The sequence below is a fragment of the Arachis ipaensis genome, chromosome B1, assembly GCF_059453495.1.
Source record: "Arachis ipaensis isolate K30076 ecotype BB chromosome B1, ASM5945349v1, whole genome shotgun sequence".
Classification (NCBI taxonomy): Eukaryota; Viridiplantae; Streptophyta; class Magnoliopsida; order Fabales; family Fabaceae; genus Arachis; species Arachis ipaensis.
Window position 1 is genome coordinate 126,826,681 of NC_142436.1, and position 26,558 is coordinate 126,853,238.

General features: G+C 38.4%; 3 protein-coding genes across 3 annotated transcripts; 1 reads left to right on the plus strand and 2 right to left on the minus strand.

Annotated features, from left to right (window-relative positions):
• Positions 1–2,509: 2,509 nt before the first annotated feature.
• Positions 2,510–3,001, minus strand: LOC148578294 (uncharacterized). Its single transcript, XM_088502997.1, has one exon. It carries the CDS (start codon positions 2,999–3,001, stop codon positions 2,510–2,512), a length of 492 nt encoding a protein of 163 aa, XP_088359123.1.
• A 65-nt stretch (positions 3,002–3,066) lies between these two features.
• LOC148578295 (uncharacterized) lies at positions 3,067–3,780 on the minus strand. Its single transcript, XM_088502998.1, has one exon. It carries the CDS (start codon positions 3,778–3,780, stop codon positions 3,067–3,069), a length of 714 nt encoding a protein of 237 aa, XP_088359124.1.
• A 16,270-nt stretch (positions 3,781–20,050) lies between these two features.
• Positions 20,051–26,088, plus strand: LOC148578296 (uncharacterized). Its single transcript, XM_088502999.1, has 7 exons — positions 20,051–20,265; positions 20,364–20,574; positions 20,939–21,626; positions 21,679–21,950; positions 24,356–25,294; positions 25,378–25,635; positions 25,867–26,088. The coding sequence occupies exons 1-7, from the start codon at positions 20,051–20,053 to the stop codon at positions 26,086–26,088; spliced, it is 2,805 nt and encodes a 934-aa protein (XP_088359125.1).
• The last annotated feature ends 470 nt before the right edge of the window (positions 26,089–26,558 follow it).

Sequence of the window (26,558 nt, forward strand, 5' to 3'; positions counted from 1 at the left end):
TTAAAACAAACAAATCAAGTAATTAGTTGAAAAGGTTTGAAAGTCAAATTTTTGAAAAGATAAGAAGTTAGAAAAAAGATTTTTAAATTTTGAAAAAGATATGATTGAAATTTATTTTGAAAAAGATTTGAAAAAGAAATTTAAAAAGATTTGATTTTTAAAATTAAAATTGATGACTTGACTAACAAGAAACTAAAAGATATGATTCTAGAATTTAAAGGTTGAACCTTTTTTTTTTTTTAACGAAGGAGCTCAACACTCATGTGGAGCAACGAAAAATATGACCAAAAAAGGAAAAAAGAGAAATAATTCCGATGTCATCTCCGGCATAGCCATCAACAACAGGAATTATTTACCACACCACTCTGTAGCACATGAAAAAGTTTGAGCCACACATTCTACTGCTCCTGTTGTCTTGCTCTGAAATATGGTCTCATTACGTCGTAACAAAATGTTCCATATAGCTGAAAAGAATCCAACTAGCCAAAACTTGCGCCTCTCTTTTCTCATCGGCATTGATCTCCAACTCTCAAAGTGTTCTTTCAAAGTACCGGGGGCAGTCCACACCTGTCCAAATTCCGAGATCCATGCACACCATACCTGCCAAGAGTACTCACAAGTAACAAATAAGTGTTGGATATTTTCAACATCTTTCTTGCACAATACGCACATATTGTCATGTTGTGGTAAGATTCCCAGCCTATTTAGCCGATCCTTTGTATTGACCCGGCCTACCAAAACAAACCAAGTGAACAACTCGACTCGAGGTGGAACTAGACCTTTTCAAATTTTTTGTGTGAATCTGAATCTCAGAAGCTCCTCATCCAGAGTCTCTTCCTACAGAACCTGCACAAATGAGTTAGTCGAATAAACGCCATCTTTGTCAAGTTTTCACACCACTCTATCTTGCACTTCTGCTATCAATTTTAACAGATTGCAAGACATGGAGCATCTGGTCTAAGGTGTCTATCTCCCATTGACGTAGTTCCCTCCTCCATTGGAAGTGCCACACCCACTCGATCCCATCCCAGAACCCACAATCCCCAATTACTGATCTTTTTTGATTTGAAATCAAGAAGAGTCTCGGAAAGGAGTCTTTCAACTTTCCCACTTGGAGCCATGTATCCTCCCAAAATCTGGTAGATCTACCATCTCCTACTTCCATAGTAAGGCCATCAATCATCTTCTGCCTTACATGTTGATCCTTGATGTGCACCTGACATATGTCTCTCCACGGGCCTCCTCTTTCTGGTAGTTTCTGAGTTGATGGCAAATGATTTGGGTTCAAGCTATTACAGGAGCCTACAAACTTCTTCCATAGGGGACAGTCCTCCTTTGAGAAGCGCCACCACCATTTAAACAGTAAAGCCGCATTACGAATTACCGCATCACCCACCCCCAATCCTCCGAGCTTTTTAGGTGCCTGGATCATCTCCCACCTCACAAGAGCCATTCCAGGTCGTTCATCCTCCTTTCCCCAGAAGCACCTCCTCTGTAGAGAGATGATTCTTCGAGCAACTGCGTTTGGCATCTTGTACAGACTCAAGTAGTAAACAGGTAGGCTATTGATTACTGACTTAATGAGTACCAGCTTCCCAGCTTTGCTTAGAACCTTTGCTTTTCACAAGCTGAGATTCTCTTCCACCTTGTCTAGAACCGGCTTCCAGGTTTTAACCAACCGCAGATTTGCTCCCAGACTGATACCAAGATACCTCACCGGTAGGGCCGCCTCCTGACAACCCAGTAGCTGACACATTCGTCTTACCCACTCCTGGCTACAGTTCACTGGTATCAAGTTGGATTTCTCAAAGTTAATGTTCAAACCAGACGTCATTTCAAAGCACCTCAACAGCCTCTAATAGTTCCTCACTGTCTCCTCCTCCGGCGGACAGAATAATATAGTGTCATCAGCAAATTGTAAGTGTGATAACTCTATATTATCTCTACCAACTAAGAGTGGAGATATTCGACCGTTTCTAATTGCCTCCCCAATCATTCTGTTAAGCACATCCACCACCAGAACAAACAAAAACGGTGATAATGGGTTGCCTTGACGGAGCCCCCTCTCCGTCTTAAAAGGTTTCGATGGTGACCTATTTACCAAAATCCATATAGATGCCGATGTAATACACTCCCTGATCCATGCCCTCCAAGTTTGACCGAAGCCCATCTTCTCTAGCACAGTATCCACAAAGCACCATTTGACTCTATCATAAGCTTTTTGGAAGTCCAGTTTGATAATCGCTGATGCCTTCTTCTTCAGTTTCAACCATTGCACAGTTTCACATGAAATTAAAGCTCCATTATGTATCTTTCTCCCCTTTACAAAGGCACTTTGCGACTCCCCGACTAAACCTGGCATTACACTTCTCATCCTTCGTGTCAACAATTTTGATATAACTTTATAGATGCACCCAACCATATTGATAGGTCTGAGATCTTTTATCTCCTTAGCCCCAACAAACTTCGGAGCCAATGCCACCCATGTGACGTTAGAGTCTGCTGGTAATCAAGCAGTGTCAAAAAAGCCCATTACAGCAGCTGTGAATTCCGCTCCAATCTCATCCCAGTACTTTTTTATGAAGTTCATGTTGTAGCCATCACTCCCTGGAGCCTTAGAAGATTCATAATCCCAAACATCCTCTTTCACTTCCTCTATTGATTGTAACACCTCTAAGGCTTCAGTTTCCTCCCTCTCTAGCCGATTAACTAATCCATCCCTAAAGCTCACACTTGGAGAAGCTTCTTGGTGGTACAGATGTTTATAAAAACCCCAAATCGCAACTTTGATCCTTGCTTGATTCCTCACTAGCCTCCCATGAATCACCAAAGACTCTATTCTGTTATTTCTTCTTCTAGCTGAAGCAATGTTATGGAAGTATCTTATGTTTCTATCCATCTCATTAGCATGTCGAGATCGAGACATTTGCTTCCAATGAACATCCTGTCTCACATACCACTTCTCACAGCACCTCACTAACGCCCTTCTCCTTGCCTCCATTGTACCATCATGTCGTCCACTACTCACTCTATCATCCACCTTTTTTTATTCTTCCTCGAACCTCCTTATCCTCTCCGATACGTCCCCAATTTCCTCCATTCCTCCTTCACCATTCTCAAAAACCTGTCATGCGTGAACCACGAGTCCAAGCTACGGAATGGTCTTGGACCGTCAAATCTTCTGTTGTCTTCCATAATCATAGAGCAGTGATCTGATAACCCTCTTGGGCCTCCTCTTAGACGTGTTTCCGGGTACACATCAAGCCACCCCAAAGAAACTAAGTTCCTATCAATACGACTACACGACTGTCCCCTAAACCATGTGTACTTTCGATCATTTAGCGCCAAATCGATCAATTCCATGTCATTTACCCATGATCTAAAGTCTTCTGCAGACGCTGATAATCTAGTCGCTCCTTTACGTTCTTCCAGGTGTAAGATTTCATTAAAATCCCCCAAATAATAGAACGGCACCTGACACAACCCTGCAATATAACTCAATTCTTCCCACACTGAGACCTTCTCCGCTCTCTCATGCGGTCCATACACCAGACAGATAGCATAGTGAAAATTATCTTTTACCACAACCCCTTCTACACACAGCCATCTATCCCCTTTATAGCAATTAGCCAACTTAAAGACGGCTTCGTCCCATATTAACAACAACCCTCCAAAAGCCCCTATCGAACTTACAAACTCCCAACAAGCTTTATCACTTCCCCAGATATGAACTACATCCATTTTAGTCACTATCTCTTTCTTTGTTTCTATCAACCCCATCATTTCCAACCTAAACTTATTTTTAAAGTTCTTTAGCATACTAACTTTTCCAACACCTCCCAACCCCCTAATATTCCAGGAAATGAAAATCATTTCATAAAATTATTACACACCTGTTTTCGATTTTTTGGCCGACTGCGTCGAACTTTTTCTTTTTGCTTTGCCTGTCTCCTCTTCAGAGCAATAGCTTTATTTTGCTCCTGCAGTATAGCCACAATATCTTCTTTATCACTGCACTAAGCACCTGACTCAACAGCTAGTTTCCAAGCCTCTTTGTTCTCCGCCATTTCCTCATCCTAACTCAGTCTTTGGTTGTCACTGTGAAGTTCACGGGCACAATCAGCTCCAGCTCCCACCTCTGAACCTGATTCGGTACTGCTGTCATGGTCTCTATCTGGTCCTCTGCCTTTATTCAGAACCCAGCCATCCATGACAATTTTCCCCTCCTCCTGTTCCACATCTGTATGACCTTGTAATCGCTGGTCTTCCTCTAGTCTGTTACCACTTCCACTTATACTGTTCAAATTGCCACTGTCCGCTGCTCCTACAACCTGCAGCTTAGTCTTCTGCCATTGACCTTCGATGGGTTCTTCAGATATGTCCGTAATATGCCTCAACTGCCAGCCCTCCTCTGCGTTTAATGCTCCCCCAACCGTGCTCTTCCTGTCGGCATTCCCCTCAACCGTCGCCTCCGATACAGACTCGACTGGCGTTAGTTGATGTCGATGACCCTCGTCTCTTCCAGGTTCTGCACCCGTCACAGCCACTATCAGTGTCGGGTTTCGTTGCTTGGTTTTCGTGGTAGCGGAACCTCCCGCCACCGACGCAGGAACTCCACGTCCTACCTCTCTTCCCTGCCGCGTCCCAGCCTCCGATTCCCTCAGCCCTGGAAGCGCCGTCTGTGGAGTATCGTGGAGCAGGGCTTGATTCTTAACCCGGGTCAGAGTAGTAGGCGGGTCAGATCCTACCCGGTTGGCCTTGGGGGCTCTAAGCAATTGGGCCCTCTCCTGTACCCATCCTCCATTTCCGTTAATGCCCTTATTGGGCTTAGTAGTCCTTAGCCGAACTCCATCATTTGTATTATCACAAATTTGAGTTACATAACATCCTTCATAAACACGAGATACTGTTTCTTCCGAATCTGTCTCGTTGTTAACTGCAAAAGATCCCTTAGAATCCTCCCTCTCCTTGAATGCCGCATAATTTGCTCCCCCGTAATTAGTATTTGAATTCGTATAATTCCATTCATTCAAAATTATACAGAAATTTACCAATCTATCCTTTTCTTATTCATCATCCCTATGGTTTACCGTCATTAATCCTGTTGCCTGATCCCAAACAACCACTCGCCGTTCGTCGCGCTTTTTCAAATTGCCACCAAGATCTTCATGCTGCACCATTTTTTCACTTATTTTGCGCCTTTCTTTTGTCTCCTCCTGATTTTTTGCGAAGCATTCTCCTCGGTATACTTCTCCCCCCACTTCTCTTACAAGCACGTCAAACCCACTTGCACCTATGGTAACGTGTACTCACTCATTGATCATATCAAAGACACACGTATCAATCAGAACTCGACCCACACTGAACGAATTACATGATTCTGTCAGTTTATCACATTCCACCACCTCTCCCCATTGCTCCCCAATTATGCAAAAAGTATCCCTTGACCATGCATGCAACGGAACGCCATAACAATCCAACCAAATTCGTCTAGACTCACTTCTCTCAATCTCGTCCCATCTCCACACCTTATAAAACAGATTCAAATCATGCATTCTAAAGGTATAGGCTTCTTCAGCACTAAGCACCGTGTTGAACGTTATCATTGATTTATATACTCGCAGTTCCCTTACTTGTGTTACCTCTGGCTAGTCCCTATGAATCTTTTGCTGCAGTGATTTAAAATCGATCGCCAACTTCGTACCTCCAACAATACTTCTCTGCAACCAAACAACATTCTCATTCGCTATCGGTACTTCTACCCTTTTTGTCCATCCGTTATTATTTGGGTCTTTGATGGGAGCATTCGACTCCTGGCTTACCAATTTCTCCTCCGATACTCTCACACTTCTTGTCTGTGGCTTGTTTTCTCCTTTCTCCTGTCTGGTGATCACCTTCACTTCATTGCCTCTCCTATCCTGCACCACCACTCCCCTTCTATACCTCGCTTCTCCAACAAACATCCTTTTGCCTCTCAACGCCATACCGTTTATATCTGCAATAGCCTTCAGAGGACCTCCTTTTGTAGTGTAACGTACAAAAGCGAACAGATAGATATGTCCATTTTTATTCTTTCGCACCAACTATATGTCAATTATTCTGTTTGTCCATTTGAACATATGAAATAGTTCCCTTTTTGATATATCTTTCGGCAAATTATCAACGAAGACTGAGAAAGAATCAAGCTCTAAGCGTTGATACTCTTCTTTGTTCCAAACCCTTGGATCTTTAACATGTTTACTCTGTTTACTTTCTTAACAAGAAAGTAACAAACTTGAAATTTTTGAATCAAAACATTAATTGTTAGTAAAGTTTTTGAAAATATGAAATAAAAAATAAGAAAAAGATTTTGAAAATTTTATTTAAGAAATTCGAAAATATTAAGAAGAAAAATAAAAAAGATTTGATTTTTGAAAAAGATTTGAAAAGATAAAGTTTTTAAATTGAAATTTTGACTTGACTAACAAGAAACAACTAAATTTTAAAAAATTTTGACCAACTCATCTCAAAATTTCGAAAATTATGAGAAGAATAAGGAGAAGATATTTTTGTACTTTTGAATTTTTAATGAGGAGAGAAAAAATAACAAAATGAAACAAAACATGAAAATTTAAGATCAAAGCAAATAATGCATGCAAGAACACTTTGAATGTCAAGATGAACACCAAGAACACTTTGAAGATCATGATGAACATCAAGAACATATTTTTAAAAATTTTTAAGAAAAGAAAGATATGCAAGACACCAAACTTAGAAATTTTTAATGTTTAGACACTATGAACTCGAAAATGCATATGAAAAACAATAAAAAACACAAAACAAGAAAATCGCAAGATTAAACAAAGAAAATCATCAAGAACAACTTGAAGATCAAGAAAAAACACATGATGAATTTTTGAAAATCAAAGAAAAATTAAAAACATGCAGTTGACACCAAACTTAAAATTTGACACTAGACTCAAACAAGGAACACAAATATTTTTTTGGTTTTTCTGATTTTATTAAATCTTTTTGGATTTTTTTCGAAAATAAAAATAAAATCTTAAACATAAAATAAAATTACCCAATCTAAGCAACAAGATGAACCGTCAGTTGTCTAAACTCGAACAATCCCCGGCAATGGCGCCAAAAACTTGGTGCACAGAATTGTGATCACACCTTTTACAACTCCGGTACAACTAACCAGCAAGTGCACTGGGTCGTCCAAGTAATACCTTACGTGAGTAAGGGTCGATCCCACGGAGATTGTCGGCTTGAAGCAAGCTATGGTCATCCTGTAAATCTTATTCAGGCGGATTCAATTGGTTATGAGTTTTGATAATTGAAAGATAAATAAAACGTAAATTAAAATAAAGATACTTATGTAATTCATTGGTAAGAATTTCAGATAAGTATTTGGAGATGCTTTGTTGCTTCTGAACCTCTGCTTTCCTATTGTCTTCTTCCAATCATGCGTGCTCCATTCCATGGCAAGCTGTATGTTGGTAGATCACCGTTGTCAATGGCTATCATCCATCCTCTCGGATGAAAAATACCAGGTACGGTTTCTGCACGGCTAATCAACTGTCGGATCTCTCGTCTCGGATGAAAAATACCAGGTACAACTACCGCACGCCTAATCATCTGTCGGTTTCCACTTGTGTCGGAATAGGATCTCTCTATCCTTTTGCACAATGTCACTGCGCCCAACATTCGTGAGTTTGAAGCTCGTCACAGTCATCCCGTCCCAAATCCTACTCGGAATACCACAGACAAGGTTTAGACTTTCTGGATCTCAGGAATGCTGCCAATTGGTTCTAGCCTCTACCATGAAGGTTCTAATCTCACAGATTTGAATGCTCTGTTGTTAGGAGAGGCACGTCAAATCTGTGGATCAGAGACCTAAGAGATTATACTTCAGCTGTCGTCCAATGACTACGTTGAACATCATGTAGACCGCCTGTGGTTGTCAGGCACGCGGATCTTGGCTAAGCGAGTAACGAAGATAGTGGGTGATTGTCACGGGTCACCCCTTCATTCTGACCTAACTGAATTAAGTACGAGAGTATATCTTAGAGAAGAAGTAAGCGGGAATTGAAAGAGAAACAATAGTACTTGCATTAATTCATGAAGAACAGCAGAGCTCCGCACCTTAATCTATGAGGTGTAGAAACTCCACCGCAGAAAATACATAAGAGAAAAAGGTCTAGGCATGGCCGAATGGCCAGCCTCCCTAAAATGATCCCAAAGTCCAAAAAGATCTCTCAATACAATAGTAAAAAGTGCTATTTAAATTAAACTAGTTACTAAGGATTACAGAAAATAAGTAACTAAGTGCAGATAGTGCAGAAATCTACTTCTGGAGCCCACTTGGTGTGTGCTTGGGCTGAGCATTGAGCTTTACACGTGCATAGGCCTTTTCTAGAGTTAAACGCCAGCTTGGATGCCAGTTTGGGCGTTTAACTCCAGTTCTGGTGCCAGTTCTGGCGTTTTACGCCAGAAAAGGGTCTCTGACTGGCGTTTAAACGCCAGGTTGGGCCATCAAATCTCAGACAAAGTATGGACTATTATACATTGTTGGAAAGCCCAAGATGTCTTATTTCCAAAGCAATTGAGATCGTGCCAATTGGGCTTCTGTAGCTTCAGGAAATCTACTTCGAGTGCAGGAGGGTCAGAATCCAACAGCATCTGCAATCCTTTCTCAGCCTCTGAATCAGACTTTTGCTCAGATCCCTTAATTTTAGCCAGAAAATATCTAAAATTACAGAAAAATATACAAACTCATAGTAAAGTCCAAAAATGTAATTTTTGCATAAAAACTAATAAAAATATAATAAAAAGTAACTCAAACATGTTAAAAACTATGTAAAAACAATGCCAAAAAGCGTATAAATTATCCGCTCATCAACAGTCATGTGAATAAAGCTCTAATTCTCGTCATCAAGACAAGACCTATAACATGACAGACGCTCAAAGTATGCAATTTAAGCATAGTCAGTCCATTCCTCAGGCTCTACATGAAAGACTGCTCTGATACCATAATGTAACACCCTCACTATCAGAATGTCATGCTTCCGGCTGCACCACTCTGATAACAAGAAGTATTACAATGACTTCATATACTTGATAATAAAATAGGAGCTTTTGACTCGAAGTCGTATCACTGTTTTCTTTTTAATAAAAACGGAAACACTTTTTAACTGAAAATAAACAAACATATACATATATACAAAATTTTTTACTCAATCAACTTACAAGTATTATATACATACATGTTATTATAGTCACGACTCCTATTCCTCTTACAAAAAAATATAATAATAAAGGTAAAGGAAAGTCTATAACATATGTATGCAAACAAAAACAACATAATTAGGAACTTAACAAAAACTCTGCAAGCTTCCTCGTCCGTCCTGAAAAGATACAACTGTAGGGGGGTGAGAACCTAACCACACGGTCTCACCTCTGAGTTTCAAAATTGTCATAAGAAGATATTTAAAGAGGAATCTATTTTCTAGCTTAGTGATCATCGATGACTTATGAATCTTTTAAAAATTGACGGTTTAATCACTCAAAAATTCAAAGTCTTGTAAAAGAAATCAGTTAAGTATCAAGAAATCCAAAACTCACTTTTCTTATAAAAGAATATTAAAAGTTTCCTAACTGTATGAATGACCAACCTGTTCCAAACATAGGTTCATTAAGCTTATGTTGAACCAGTTTGATATTTCATACTTTACTAAATCTTAGTCAGAAACCAATCACGCAATCAACCAACATTATCATCAATTTAGCACCAAAACTCAATCTTAAAAGTACCACACCAAAACAAATATAGGCAAAACAGACAAGAAAAATACAGGTATAGGTAACAGGTACAGCAAGTAGCTCAGATAGCAATGAGAGACAGTTAAGTAGTTAGGCAAACCAAAACAAATGCAAACCCAAACAAAGCACGCAAATGCATATGATGCATGTCTGTCCTATGGCTAATGAGCTCATTTGTCGGTTATATAGCTAACCCAACATGTTCGGTAGCTAACCCGAGCATCGTCCCTTGAAAACTGGTGAATGGTACAGTAACACGATCCTCACTTGGTGGGCGGTAAACCACCTTGATCCCCACCATCTGCGGGCGATAAATAACCTCGATCCCCACAGACATTTTCAATTGGAAAACAACACACACGTGGACGGTAAATAACCACGATCCCCACAATAATTTCATATCAAATCTGGTGGGCGGTAAATAACCACGATCCCACAGACATTTTAAATTTTAAATGCTTTCTATTTATTAAACATGTTTCATCTTGCTTCAATAATCATAATCAAGTTACTCAAGATATAATACTTTCTGTAATAAATCAAACTCAAGTACAATTCATTATCTTCTTAACCAATTCAAAATCAACTAATAATTCTTAAATCCACAATTCTCTAAATAACATTTCAAATCAAGCCTCAGATTTTATAGAAATTTTGGCAGCATTTCCTCTAAAATTCGGACTATGCCACCCTTACGGGTCCCATCAAAACCACATTTTCCAACCATTTTTCAACCAGCTTCAATATCAAACATCAAATCCTTTCTAATTTTTAAACCAATTTTGATAACAGATCGGGTTCGATGTCAAACCATTTCAAAACCAATTTATTTCTCTAATTCAATTTATGTCCAATAAATCAAACTCATTTTCAAATCTCAATCATTTTCTAAAATTCGACCAGTTCTAATATAAAATTATTTTCAAATTAAACTAGCTCCAATATTAAATCATTTATAAAATCAAATTAATTCAAAATCAAACTACCAAAATCAATTCATTTTCATTATCAAATTAACTCCAAAACAAAGAAAAATCACTTTTCATAATAATCAACTAAATAACTTTACAAACCAATTTTTTATCAACAACCGCACACCAATCAAGCAATCAGTAATTCAATCCAACAAATAACCACATCCACAAGACAAACAGAATCACAGAAATATATTTTTCACATTAATATCTATTTATAACAGTTCTGTAATATAAAATAAATTTTAAGAAAAATCCTACCTCAATTGCGACTCAATTACGTGATAAAACTCTGTTTTCCTCTCGGCCCGCAATGCAGCAGCCGCAATCTCTGCTCCAAACCACTTTCGCATCAACCACAACAACTCTAATCGCAACATACAATAACCAAAACTCAATCATATAATAAATAACACCGCAAAACCTCAGCTAAGATAACAGAACAGCGACAAAAGGACTTTTCAGAATAAAAAGGCTTACCGTAACTAAGAAGGAACCAAACCAAGTAGCGGCAGCTTCAATTGTGACCCGCAATAACCAGAACTCGACCCGTAACAAAGGATTACAGACTGAACAAAAATTCAGAACCTCCGGCGGCCATACACGATGGGCGACAACCACTACAGCAGTTGGGGGGGCGGCGGCAGCTTCTGACGGCGATAGGAGCTCCGGCAGCGTCGTGGGTGGTTTCCCCCTCTCTCCCATCGTGTCTTCTCTCTCTCTCCTCGGGCTTCTCGGGCAACAGCGGCTCTAACGACAGCAATGACCGTGGCTGGGAACAGCACCTTCGGCGGCGAAGAACAAGGACCCAACGACGACGGCGACTGGCAGCTTCTTCTCCCCCTTCGAAGCCCCTCAACGGCAACGCGATGGATCTGACAGTGACGGAATCCTCGGTGGCAGCAGGAGCTTCTAATGACGACAGCGTCTGGTTCACGATCAGCAGCGATGATGGAGCATGAACGGCGATGGCTTCTTCCTCCCGCTCACGCTCCTCCTCTCCACCTCAGACTTGATGATGGTGACATGCGGAGGCAGCTCCCTTTCTCGTTCGGTTTGCTCAACGGCATCCCATTCTCTCCTCTTTGTCAGCGTCGGTGGCTTGGCAGTGGCGGCGGCGAGGTAGCAAGCTCAGTCGGCGACTTCCTCCCCTCTCTTTTCCTCCGCTGGTTCTCTCTCTTTCTCTCTTTCCCTTTCTTTCTTTCTGTTCCACTAAATCTGGCTACGGGTGTAGGTTTGTGAATGACGTCGATAAAAGGGCAAATGTGAGGGTTTAGGGCTGGGATGAGTGGCGGTGATGGTTAGGGTAAAATTAAGGTTTTGTTTGGTTAGAGTTAGGGTTAGAGTTGAGGATTTCGGATAGAATTAGAGTTTGATAATTTTAATAAAATTAGGGTATATTGTATTAATTTAAAATCTAGTTTAATCCTTTAAAATTACTTTAAAAATATTATTTACTATATCAAATTACTAATTGGCTTTCAATCAAGTACTCTAATTTAAATTACACAATAATATAATTATTTTCTTTATTAATAAAATTTAAAATATTAAATTTCAAAATCTTAATTACCCAAATCAAATCATATAAAATTCTTACTATTTTACAACTTACTAAACTTTATAGTTAACATATAAAAAATTATCTAATAACTTTAAAATTAAATAAAATTTTTAATTTAATTATTGAAATTTAATTTAATTATTTTTAATAAAATAATTTCTAAAAATAAAATCTTTAATAAATAAATAAATTAAAATAGACTCATAATAAGAATTTTTAAAAATTATGAGTCTTACAAATTAAATTATTCTCAAATCATGCATAATTAAAATTATTTATTTTAGTATATATATATTTTTAAAGTGACAATTAATTAGTCTAATTTTTTCATTAGAACAATTAATTAGCGTACAAGTCCATACGTTTAATAATGATTTATAAAGATTACCATAATTCAATCATAACTTTTCTTACAAAGTAAAAGATTTTTTTAATATTAATAAAAAAATATAATAATACAAATATATATATATTTAATAATATAATATATATTATGTTTAATTAATTGGTATCTCTTTATTGTTAGTTGTGTTTTTTCGTATTTTCTTTTATTATTGGATAAAAATTTTAATATAAATAATGCTTAAATTTTATTTGATATAGAATTAAAGATATAGTCTATAAATATGCAATGATCAATGTTGCAGATATAAATTAAAATTTTGGATGTTTACAAAAAAATATATACGCACATTTTGTCATAAAAATTAAGACATTAATTTATTATATACTACGCCTTTTTCTTTAATTAATCTAATTATTTTATAAATTTTTTTGTTTTATATTTTTATTTAGTGTTTGCGTAAATTAAAAAAAATATTTGAGTTTAAATATATCAAATAATATTTTTTATTAAATAAATCTTAGATATAAATAAAAAAAATTATTATTTTCTGTGTATCGCACGGATACATATAATAGTGTATATATATATATATATAAAATTAGAAGAATAAGTTATATTTGTAAATAAATCTATCTAAATTAATTTTTTTTCTTTTTATGTCGCTTTTTTAATTATTTTTTATATATTATGTTAATAAATTATTAGATTAATTTGATTAAATTTGACTAATAAAATAATTTGGTTATCTAATATTATTGTATATACTTCTTCTTTATTCGTAATTCAATTTCACTTGCTAATTGCGATCGTTAATCACATGTTAACAAAATTTGAAATTTTAAAGACCCTGCATATATATGACCTATAAGATTGAAAAGAAAAAGGATCATACACAAAATAAGGGAACATTAGTCCCATCCCTATCATAACAAAGAAAAATACAAAGTTGTTATAAAATTACTAAATAAGGAAGATAAAATAAAGAAATATAAATGAAAGACTCTAGTATTAATATTCACTAATATTAATATCATCCTACCATAATAACTATGATTTATATATTAAAACTATATTTGTAATATTAAGAGAAAGAAAAGCTTCGTAGAGAGAGAAAAAATGCTTTTATTGATGTGTGTATTTGTCTGAGGCTTAGGGTCCTATTTATATGCATACAGGAAGGTAACTTTTTCAACCTTATTAAATACATTCTCTCTTGAGAATGTGAGCTTCACATGGAAATGGGCATCCACGTCTCATTCTTATCACAACACTCCCCCTTGGATGCTCATTTAGAATTATTGCCTCGTTAAAACCTTACTAAAGAAAATCCAATGGGAAAAAACTTTAGTGAAGGAAAAAGAGTACAATATCCTTTTGTGATGGGGACTGCCTCATTAAAAACCTTGTCAAGAAAAACCCAATGGGAAAAAACCTGACCAAGGAAAAAAGAGTACAGTCTCCCCCTCTTGCCAACATCATTTAATGTCTCGAAATCGGCGCATCCCAATCTCATGTACTAATCTTTCAAAGGAGGATTTTGCAGGTGACTTTGTAAATAAATCTGCCAGATTGTCACTTGAGCAGATCTATTGGATATCAATTGTCCCTTGATTTTGTGGATCATGAGTGAAGAAGAATTTGGGAGAAATATGCTTTGTTCTATCACCTTTGATATATCCGCCTTTAAGTTGAGCAATGCATGCTGTATTATCTTCAAACAGGACAATTGGAGCTATCTTATGATCAATCAGTCCACATGATGACAGAATATATTGAATTAGACTCCTCAGCCAAAAACACTCGCGACTAGCTTCATGAATCGCTAGTATTTCAGCATGATTAGAGGAGGTTGCTGCTATCGTCTGTTTCGTGGACCTCCATGATATAGCTGTACCACCAAATGTGAACAGGTATCCTGTTTGAGATCTTCCTTTATGTGGATCAGACAAGTAGCCAGCATTTACATAGCCAACTAGTTGTGACTTGGATCCATAGGGTGTGTATGGTTCAAGTATTACTTTGTTACAAAGATTCCATTCCCATGGGAATCACATATACCCAAGGGGAAGGTGGGATTTGAAATGATGGTATTTTGATTCCCTGGAATCAAACTTGCTTGAAAATAGTTTTTCAAACTTTGAACCAAACATGGACATATGATATTTCCATATTAAAATTCCTAGGAATTATTCATAATTCCCCCAACCACACACACCCATAGGGATAAAACAATACCATATCAATTGTTCCATGAAGATATCGACAGATTTGCTTGATTCCACTCCAATGTCTTCTGGTTGGAGAGGAACTATACCTTGCTAGTAAGTTCACAGCAAATGATATATCGGGTCATGTATTATTAGCAAGATACATTAGCGCTCCAATGGCACTAAGATATGGTACTTCTGGACCAAGGATATCTTCATTTTCTTCTTTAGGACGGAATTGATCCTTCACCACATCCAATGATCTCACGATTATTGGGGTACTCAAGGGATGTGACTTATCCATATAAAATCTTTTCAAGATTTTTTCTGTGTATGTTGTTTGATGAATAAAGATCTCATTTTTTTTGTATGCTCGATCTACAGGCCGAGACAAAATTTAGTCCTTCCAAGATCTTTCATCTCAAACTCTTCTTTTAGAATTTTTATAATTGTTGGAATCTCTTCAGGAGTCTCAATGATATTTAAATCATCAACGTACACAGCAATTATAATGAATCCAAATGCAGTTTTCTTTATGAAAACACATGGGTAGATATCATCATTCTTGAATCTGTTTTTGGCCAGATACTCAGTAAGACGATTATACCACATTCGTCCAGATTGCTTTAGACCGTATAAAGATCTTTGCAATTTGACTGAGTATAACCCTTGCGAATATTCATTGAATGGTTTAGATATCTTTAGTCCTTCAGGAACTTTCATATAGATATCCTGATCTAATGAGCCGTATAAATAGGCTATTACCACATCTATTAAATGCATATGTAGTTTTGATATGCAGATAAATTAACCAAATAACGCAATGTTATCGCATCCACTATAGGGGAATACGTTTCTTCATAATCTATACCGGGCCTTTGTGAAAAACCTTGTGCCACAAGTTGGGCTTTATAGCGCACAACTTCATTTTTCTCATTTCGTTTTCTCACAAATATCCATCGGTATCCAACAGGTTTTACATCTTCTGGTGTACGGACTACAGGTCTAAAGACTTCACGTTTTGCAAGTGAGTCTAACTCAGCCTTCATGGCTTCTTCCCATTTTGGCCAATCATTCCTTTGTCGATATTCTTCGACTGATCTTGGCTCAAGATCCTTACTTTCATGCATGATATTTAATGCCACATTATATGCAAATATTTCATTGACAATTGTCTTATTTCGGTCCCATTTCTTTCCCGTAAAGACATAATTTATCGAGATCTCATCATTTTCATAATTTTCAGGTACCTAAACGTCTTCTGGCGTTAAAATTATATCAGAATTTTGGACAACTGCAGGTGTCTTTACTCTGTCTTTTTCAACAGGAATAGTATTTACCTCTTTTCTCTTTCGAGGATTTTTATCTTTGGAACCGACAGGCCTGCCACGCTTCTGGGGTGTATTTGCTTCAGTGGCTATTTGTCCTACTGGGACATCAATTCGAATTGAGGCATTTTCTGTCCTGCGACGCTTCTGGCGTGAATTTGCTTCAGTGGCTACTTGTCCTACTGGGACATCAATTCGAATTGGGGCATTTTCCGCTGGTATATAAGATTTGGTTATCCTCTTTGTATCGGAAAATGCATCAGGCAATTCATTTGCTATTCTTTGCAAATGTATAATCTTTTGAACTTCTAGTTCACATTGCCCTGATCGAGGATTTAAATGTATCAACGATGATGCATTCCAATTAAGTTCCTTTTCAGGAAGCTTATTCTCTCCCCCTAATGTTGGAAATTTTGATTCATCAAAATGACAATCCGTAAATCGGGCTTTAAATACATCTCCAGTTTGTATCTCAAGATACCTCACTATAGAGGGAGAATCATATCCAACATATATCCCCAATTTTCTTTGGGGTCCCATTTTGGTGTGATTAGGTGGTGCAATGGGAACATATATCGCACACCCAAATATTCTTAAATGGGAGACATTTGGCTACTGACCAAAAGCTAATTGCATAGGACAGAACTTATGGTAACTCGTTGGCCTCAAACGAATAAGTGCTGCGGCATGTAAAATAGCATGCCCCCAAACCGAGGTTGGGAGATTTGTTCTCATAAGCAAGGGTCTAGCAATTAATTGGAGGCACTTAATAAGTGATTCTGCTAACCCATTTTGTGTGTGAACATAAGCTACTGGATGTTCAACACTTATTCCATTAGCCATACAATAAGCATCAAAAGCTTGGGAAGTAAATTTACTAGCATTATCAAGACGAATTGCTTTGATTGGATTTTCTAAAAATTGTGCTTTTAATCGAATAATTTGAGCCAGTAATCTCGCAAATGCCAGGTTGCGAGAAGACAATAAGCACACATGTGACCATCTCGAAGATGCGTCTATCAGGACCATAAAATATCTAAAAAATCTACATGGTGGATGAATAGGTCCACATATATCACCTTGAATCCTTTCAAGGAATTCAGGGGACTCAAATCCAATCTTTACTGGTGATGGCTTTAAAATTAACTTCCCTCGAGAACATGCAGCACAACAAAATTCACTAGATTTAAGAATCTTCTGGTTCTTTAGTCAATGTCCATGAGAGTTTTCAATAATTCTCCTCATCATGGTTGTTCTCGGATGACCCAATCGGTCGTGCCAAGTTATGAATTCATTTGGGCTAGTAAACTTCTGGTTTACAGTGGCATGTGATTCAATTGCACTAATCTTAGTATAATACAATCGAGATGAAAGTGATGGTAACATTTCTAATATAAACTTTTTAATTAAATCATGAGTTGTGATACATAAGTACTCATGATTTTCTTCATTCATAGTCTCAATATGATATCCATTTCGGTGAATATCTTTAAAGCTCAACAAGTTTCTTCGAGATTTGGTAGACAATAGTGCATTATTTATTATGAATTTTGTTCCTCCAGGAAACAAAATTATAGCTCTTCCGGAGCTTTCTATCACATTGTCCGAGCCAATAATAGTATTAACATATTCTTCTTTTGGCACAAGATGGGTAAAATATATATCACTTTTAAGAATAGTGTGCGAACTTGCACTATCCGTAAGGCAAATATCTTCAGGATATGTCCTTGTCATTTTTCTTCAAAGACATGATAATAAAATGAGTAGAAGTACATGCACAGTAAAATTATTCACATAAATACTTAACAAACACATACATATATCAAACTATTCCATCATTGATCAAATAGCCAATATTTCCTTCAGGATCCTCAAAGAAATTATATACATCATAATGAATGGTGGAATTTTCATAATTTGAAACAAAATTTGTTTCCTTTCCTTTGTCATCCTTTTTCAAGGATACTTGATAAAGATCAACTAAGTGCCTTGGGGTACGACAGGTACGTGATCAATGGCCCTTTCCACCACAACGGAAGCATTTATCCTTAATTGATTTACTTTGCCCATTATTTCTTTCTTTATCCCACTTCTAGTGAGATCTTTCTTGTGAACATAATTTCTTTTCCTTCTATAATTTTTCTTGTTATCAAAATCTTACCATTTACCTCTTCTGGGGTTAATTGCCGCATTTACTTCAGGAAATAGGGCGGCGCCAACTGGGCGCGCTTCATGATTCCTTAAAAGTAACTTATTGTTGCATTCAGCAACAAGAAAGCAAGAAAATAACTCAGAATATTTTTAAATTATTTTTCTCGATACTGCTGCTGCAGGAGCACATTCGAGACATGGAAGGTCAAGAAAGTTTTCCTTAACACATCGGGCTTGAGGAAGTATCACATGATTGTACCTTTCTTCAAAGTCTTTCCACAGATCTGCAAGATCTTTTAATGTGGGATATTCATTTTTCAATCATTCGTCAAGATGACGATGAAGGAAAGTCATGGCCTTGACTTTTATCCTTTTGGGATGTATTATTTTCAGCCTCAATGGTATCTTCAAGATCCATTGAATCAAGATGGATTTCAACATCTATATCTATGATAAATAATTATTTCCAAATATATCAAGAGCATTATATTCAAGATGAAAGAGTTTTGATATAATAAAAATTTGTTACCTGGAGTCTTCCTAAAATTTCGTTAGAGCTTCGTGCTGATAACGTGTTATAAAATAACTAAATAAGGAAGATAAAATAAAGAAATATAAATGAAAGACTCTAGTATTAATATTCACTAATATTAATATCATCCTACCATAATAACTATGATTTATATATTAATACTATATTTGTAATATTAAGAGAAAGAAAAGCTTCGTAGAGAGAGAAAAAATGCTTTTATTGATGTGTGTATTTGTCTGAGGCTTAGGGTCCTATTTATATGCATACAGGAAGGTAACTTTTTCAACCTTATTAAATACATTCTCTCTTGAGAATGTGAGCTTCACATGGGAATGGGCATCCACGTCCCATTCTTATTACAACAAAAGTATCCCTTCAATTCACTCATTCCATATATATATATATATATAATGGTCGCTAGGTTTGGTAATAAAATGCTGCATTGAGAAATTGAGAAGGTATGCTATATATTCACTGAAATATTAAATAAAATATGTTATGAGCTTTCTACGTGCCACTTTTGTAGCTAGTGCTCAATGATAGATGGGATTTAATTTATTTTTCCACTTTATTATTCAAAAGATGAATTACGAATTGACCATTTCCTGTTAAGTTTTTATTTTGTTTTCAATAAAAGATTATGGCTGTCTAGGCTCTTGAATAAGGAGTTCAATTGATACGAGTAAACCCACTCATAATGGGCCGAATACAGCAATTGCAGAACCGACAATTTATGATGGGTTAAATGTACTAATTACAGATCCAACAAGCAAAAGAATAAGAAAATCACCTGTGTGAATGAAAGATTATGAAGGGTGATATGAGGGTGCGTCATAGGGGATTCTTATAGTATGATGAGGTGGAGAGTTAGTTACAATAATAGAGAGAATGCATATGTATAAGGAGAGAGGAGTGTAATGGGGGAGAAGAGGCATATTTCATATGGAAGGTTGCTATAGGAGTCTTCCCTGAGTCAGGGTTGCTGTTGTTGTTGATTAACTACAATTACATTCTCACTGTTTCATTGATTACTTGATATTTTTCCTGCATTGTTATATATCTTCACTTGCTGAATTTGTTCTGGTGTGTATTGTCTTTTGGTTACCTATTAATTGGTGCTCTCATTGAGAGAATCAGAGCCATGGTGGAAGGAACACGTCTGAACCGATTAGAGGAGCTCACTTTATCGAACAAGCAAGAGGTCACCACCCTTAGCCGCGGTCTCGTGGAAGCTAACGAGAGGATCGCTGATACGCAAGCTCAGCTCATGAACATGGACTCTTCCTTACGATCCATTGAAAAACTGCTTTGTGATAATTTGAAATTGAAGCTTAAAGTGAATGATTATGGCTTAAGGTGAATGATTATGGCTTCAATGGTGATGACACCATGGAAGGTGGTTCAGGGGCAGGGTCTGTGAGTGTGGGGGCTGAGCAACTGTGGCCCTGACTCAGAGTGAAAGTCACCGATCTACCAATGTTCGACGGTGAGGGGGTGGAGGATTGGGTGTTTCGGGCCCGCCAATACTTAGAGACTTTTGAGATACCCATGGAACAACGAATCAGGGTTTTGTCATTTTACTTGGTAGGGGCGGATTATGCTTGGTACCGGTGGAGGATCAACAACAACATGGCGTATACATGCGAAGCGTTTCTGGAGGCGATGGTCCTCAAATTTGGAAAGAACCTCTATTATGATCCCCCGAGCCGCCATTAAAGAGTTGAAGTAGAGTGGATCGGTGAAAGAATATCAATGCCAACTTAAAGAATTGACCAACCGAGTCAACGGATTTAGTGAAGAATGGATAATCTCACTCTTCATAGCCGGGCTCAAAGAGCCATTGAAGTGTGAATTGCTCTTGGCCCAACCTACCTCTTACGCACAAGCTGTCTCCATTGCCAAACTGCATGAACAAAAAAATGCGGTAATTGCTGGCCTTGCTAGAAGCACTAGTAGTAAGCCTATTACTCAACAAGCCCCAACCTGATTTGCACCCAACCGCACTCTCAATCTCATTTACACTAATCAGAAAATTCAAACTAACCCTACCTCTACCAACCCCGCATACCCTGTGATTCTCCATTCCACCAACACTCCCACCAAGGAACCCCAGCCACCATTCAAGAAATTAACAAGTGCTGAGATTCGGGCTAGACGAGAAAAAGGATTGTGTTACTATTGTGATGACAAATGTCAATTGCTCATTGGGGAAGAGGAACTTCGGGAGTTGTTGCAAGGAACGACAGGGGGTAATGGAGAGGTACATGAGTTAGACACCGAAGAAGAGGAGGAAGAGGGTGAACAACAGAATCCGCGGATTAAGCTCAATGCTTTTGAGGGCGAATTTCACCCTGAGACCCTGCGTGTGAAGGGTACCCATGCCAACAAGCAGCTGCTGATTTTAATCGATGGGGGTAGCACCTATAATTTTATCAAGGGGTCCATAGCTAAAAATCTCAATTTGTCTCTCACTCCTACACCTGCATTAAAGGTAATGGTTGGTAATGGTGAATCCATAAACTGTGCTGCAAAATGTCGAGACCTATCATTATTGGTGCAGGGATACAGATTCTCCGCGGACATGTACGTCTTGGACCTTAAAAGAGCAGATGTTGTGTTGGGTGTACATTGGATGATGAGATTAGGCACCATCCGAATTAACTACATGGAGCTGTTTATGAAATTTAAGAAAATGGGGACATGGATCACATTCAGGGGTGAACGATTGTCGCGAGAGTAGTAACATTGCTTCATTGTTTCAATTGGCAGCGATTCCATCGGTGGAAGAGCCCGTTCCGGAGGTAGAGGAAGTGGCTATCCAAACAATTATTGAGGAATTCACTGATGTTTTTGAAGAACCAAAACAACTTCCCCCTCATAGAGCTATTAACCACCCCATCCACTTTACACTGGGTGCATCGCCAATAAGCATTCGACCATATAAATATCTCCATTTTCAGAAGGAGGAAATGGAGCGGTTAGTGTCGAAAATGTTACAAGCGAGGCTGATTGGGGATAGCCAGAGTGCATTCTCAAGTCCAGTATTGCTAGTAAAAAAAGGATGGTGGTTGGAAATTCTACGTCGATTATAGAGCTCTGAACATGATAACAATTAAAGATAAATTCCCAATCCCTACTATTGATGAGATTCTCGATGAGTTGCATGGAGCTAGGTTTTTCTCCAAAATTGACCTCAGGAGTGGGTACCATCAGATCAGAATGCGTGAAGAAGACATAAGTAAAATAACATTTCGTACTCATATGGGTCACTATGAGTTTGTAGTGATGCCTTTTGGGCTTACTAATGCACCTTCCACCTTCCAAGCAACAATGAACAGGATTTTCCAACCATACTTGAGGCGATTTATTGCTGTATTTTTTGACGACATCCTGGTTTACAGTCCATCCCGAGAGGAGTGGTGCACGAAATTGTGATCATCAATGGCGCCAACATCATGGTACGCACAATTGTAATCTCAACTCTTTGTCACAACTCCGCACAACTAACCAGCAAGTGCATTGGGTCTTCCAAGTAATAAACCTTACATGAGTAAGGGTCAATCCCACGGAGATTGTCGGCTTGAAGCAAGCTATGGTCATCTTGTAAATCTCAATCAGGTGGATTCAAATGGTTATGGAGAATTGATAATTAAAATATGAATAAAACATAAAATAAAGATAGAGATACTTATGCAATTCATTGGTAGGAATTTCGGATAAGCGTATGGAGATGCTTTGTTCCTTCTGAACCTCTGCTTTCCTATTGCCGTCATCCAATCATTCATACTCCTTTCCATGGCAAGCTGTATGTTGGGTTTCACCGTTGTCAATGGCTACCTCCTGTCCTCTCAGTGAAAATATTCCAAATGCGCTATCACCGCACGGCTAATCAGCTGTTGGTTCTCGATCATGTTGGAATAGGATCCATTGATCCTTTTGCGTCTGTCACTATGCCCAACACTCGCGAGTTTGAAGATCGTCACAGTCATCCCTTCCCTGAACCTACTCGGAATACCACAGATAAGGTTTAGACTTTTCGGATCTCAGGAATGGCCGCCAATTGATTCTAGCCTATACCACGAAGGTTCTAATCTTAGATTAGAAACCCAAGAGATACACATTCAAGCTTGTTTGCATGTAGAACGGAAGTGGTTGTCAGGCACGCGTTCATAGGTGAGAATGATGATGAGTGTCACAGATCATCACATTCGTCAGGTTGAAGAACGAGTGTATATCTTAGAGAAGAAGTAGGCGTAAATTGAATAGAAAAATAATAGTACTTTGCATTAATTCATGAGGAACAGCAGAGCTCCACACCTTAATCTATGGTGTGTAGAAACTTCACCGTTGAAAATACAAAAGTGATAATGGTGATCATTGGCTTCGGTCCCAGAGAGGAAACCAGAAGAACCAAGATTAAAAGTATGATCAAGTGTGTAAAAGTCTGAAAATACAATAGCAAAAGGTCATATTTGTAGAAAACTAGTAACCTAGGGTTTACAGAAATGAGTAAATGATGCAGAATCCACTTCAGGGCCCACTTGGTGTGTGCTTGGGTTGAGCGTTGAAGCTTTCACATGTAGAGGCTTTTCTTGGAGTTAAACGCCAGCTTTTGTGCCAGTTTTGGCGTTTAACTCCAGCTTTTATGCCAGTTCTGGCATTTTGACGCCAAAATTTCTATGCTGACTTGGAACGCCGGTTTGGGCCATCAAATCTCGGAAAAAATATGGACTATTATATATTGATGGAAAGCCCAGGATGTCTACCTTTCAACGCAATTGAGAGCGCGCCAATTGGGCTTCTGTAGCTCCAGAAAATCCACTTCGAGTGCAGGGAGGTCAGAATCCAATAGCATCTGCAGTCCTTTTTCAGCATCTGAATCAGATTTTTGCTCAGGTCCCTCAATTTTAGCTAGAAAATACCTGAAATCATAGAAAAATACACAAACTCTTAGTAAAGTCCAGAAATTTGATTTTTATTTAAAAACTAATAAAAAATTAATAAAAACTAACTAAAATATACTAAAAATAATGCCAAAAAGCGTATAAATTATCCGTCCATCAAGGAGCATCTGGATCATTTAGTTCAAGCTTTACAAATCTTGAAAGAGAACCAATTCTTCGCCAAGCATTCTAAATGCACCTTTCTGCAACAACAAATTGAGTATTTGGGGCATGTGATTTCGGGTGAAGGGGTTACGTGGATCCAGCCAAAATCGAAGCAATTGTAGCGTGGTATGTTCCTAAGTCTCTAAAACAATTAAGAGGATTCTTAGGGCTGATGGGGTATTACAGGAAATTCGTGGCACAGTATGCACAACGAGTGTTTCCATTGACAGAACTTCTCAAGAAGAATGCATTCCAATGGAATATCGCTGCTGATCAGGCTTTCCATCAATTGAAGCAGCTGATGGTTCATATCCCAGTCTCTCCTTGATTTCACACAGCCCTTCATAGTGGAGACTGATGCTTCGAGTACTGGCGTCAGGGCAGTTTTATCCCAAGGGGGACACCCCATAGCCTACTTCAGCAAGAAATTGGGAGCTCGGTTATCTCAAGCATCTGCGTATGTCCGAAAGCTATATGCAGTAACTCAAGCTGTGGCAAAATGGCGACATTACTTATTAGGGCAGAAATTCTTAATCAGAACTGATCACCAAGGTTTGCGGGAGCTCATGACGCAGGTGATCCTTACCCCAGAACAACAACACTACCTCTCTAAATTGCTTGGATATGAATTTGAGATTGAGTACCTCCCTGGGAAGTTTAACAAGGTTGCAGATGCGCTATCCAAGCTAGGGGATGATGAGCATCACACACAGCTCCAAGCATTCACAGCAGTGCAGTCCAATCTTTTGCCAACCCTGCTCCAGGCTAATAACGAGAGTGAGGAGATGCTTCAGTTGCAAGAGAAGCTACAGAGGGGTACATTACCTTCTGAATATGTATTCAAGGATGGGTTGATGACATACCGAGGTAAAGTTTGGGTTCTAAATGTTGCTAATATACGTGAGACGTTGTTGCACCAGTTCCATTCAGCCTTGACTGTAGGGCATGGGGGTATTTTGAAAACGTATAAAGGGTTAGGTGAGCTATTTTTTTGGCCAGGGATGCGCCAAGATGTGGTTCGATTTGTCAATCGTTGTGTGGAGTGTCAGTGTACAAAGTATATCACTGCCAAGCCACAGGGACTCTTGCAACCGCTTCCAGTTCTGGCAAAGCCTTGGGAAGACATTAGTTTAGACTTTATCACCAAAATACCAAATTCCAATGGTTTTACTGCAGTGTTAGAAGTGGTGGATCAGTTCAGTAAAACAGCTCGGGTTGCACCGTTAAAGACGGGGTTCACTGCCAAATTGGTCGCTCAGAAATTCATCAAATCCGTGGTGAGGTATCATGGCTTCCCAGCCACTATTATCTCAGACAGGACCCTCTTTTTCTTAGTCATTTTTGGAAAGAATTGTTTCAGCATTTTGGTACTAAGCTACTCTATAGCACGGCTTATCATCCTCAGACGGATGGGCAAACCGAGGTTGTTAATAGGACCCTAGAGCAATATCTGTGTGTTTTTACACATGCTCATCCAACCAAGTGGTCTGCTTACCTCAATTGGGCAGACTTCTGTTACAATAATTCTTTTTACTACACTATTGAAATGTCACCACATGATGCCTTGTATGGGTTTGCTGTCAGAACTATACCCGGCTATACTAGTCGCTCTTCTTTGGTCTAAGACGTGGATGATCTATTGCGAGTTAGGGAGATTCTTGACATGGAACTCCGATTTCGCCTCCAACAAGCCCAAGAACGCATGAAACGCCAAGCTAATTCTCATAGACGTGAAAAATCATTCAATGTTGGTGATTTAGTTCTCTTAAAGCTTCAACCATATCGGCAGGGGTCCGTAGTGACGTGAAGACATTTGAAGCTTGGTAAGAAATATTTTGGACCATTTAAGGTGCTCCAAAGAGTGGGAACTGTCGTTTACAAACTGGAGTTACCAGTTGGAAGTGCCATTCATCCTGTTTTTCATGTTTCACTACTGAAGGAGTTTAAGGGTGAGTCCGTTATGGCAGGGGGCATCAACGAGCTTCCTCTTTCTCTGCCTTTTGAACTAGTGCCGGTAGCCATTATTGATAGTAGAACCTTGCAGCTTGATGATGGGTCTCAGGATGTTTAAGTGTTGGTGGAATGGCAAGGAACACCAAAAGAGGAAGCAACATGGGTGAGTTGGGCTGAGTTGGTGAGAATGTATCCTGGGGAAGACCTTGAGGACAAGGTCATTGTAATGGGGGGAGTGATTGATACGAGCAAACTTACTCATAATGGGCCGAATACAGCAATTGCAGAACCGACAACTCATGATGGGCCAAATGTACCAATTGCAGATCCAACAAGTAAAAGAATAAGAAAACCACCTGTGTGGATGAAGGATTATGAAGGGTGATATGAGGGTGCGTCACAGGAGATTCTTATAGTATGCTGAGGTGGAGAGTTAGTTACAACAATAGAGAGAATGTATGTATATAAGGAGAGAGGAGTGTAATGGGGGAGAGGAGGCATATTTCATATGGAAGGTTGCTATAGGAGTCTTCCGTGAGTCAGGGTTGTTGCTATTGTTGATTTACTACAATTACATTCTCACTGTTT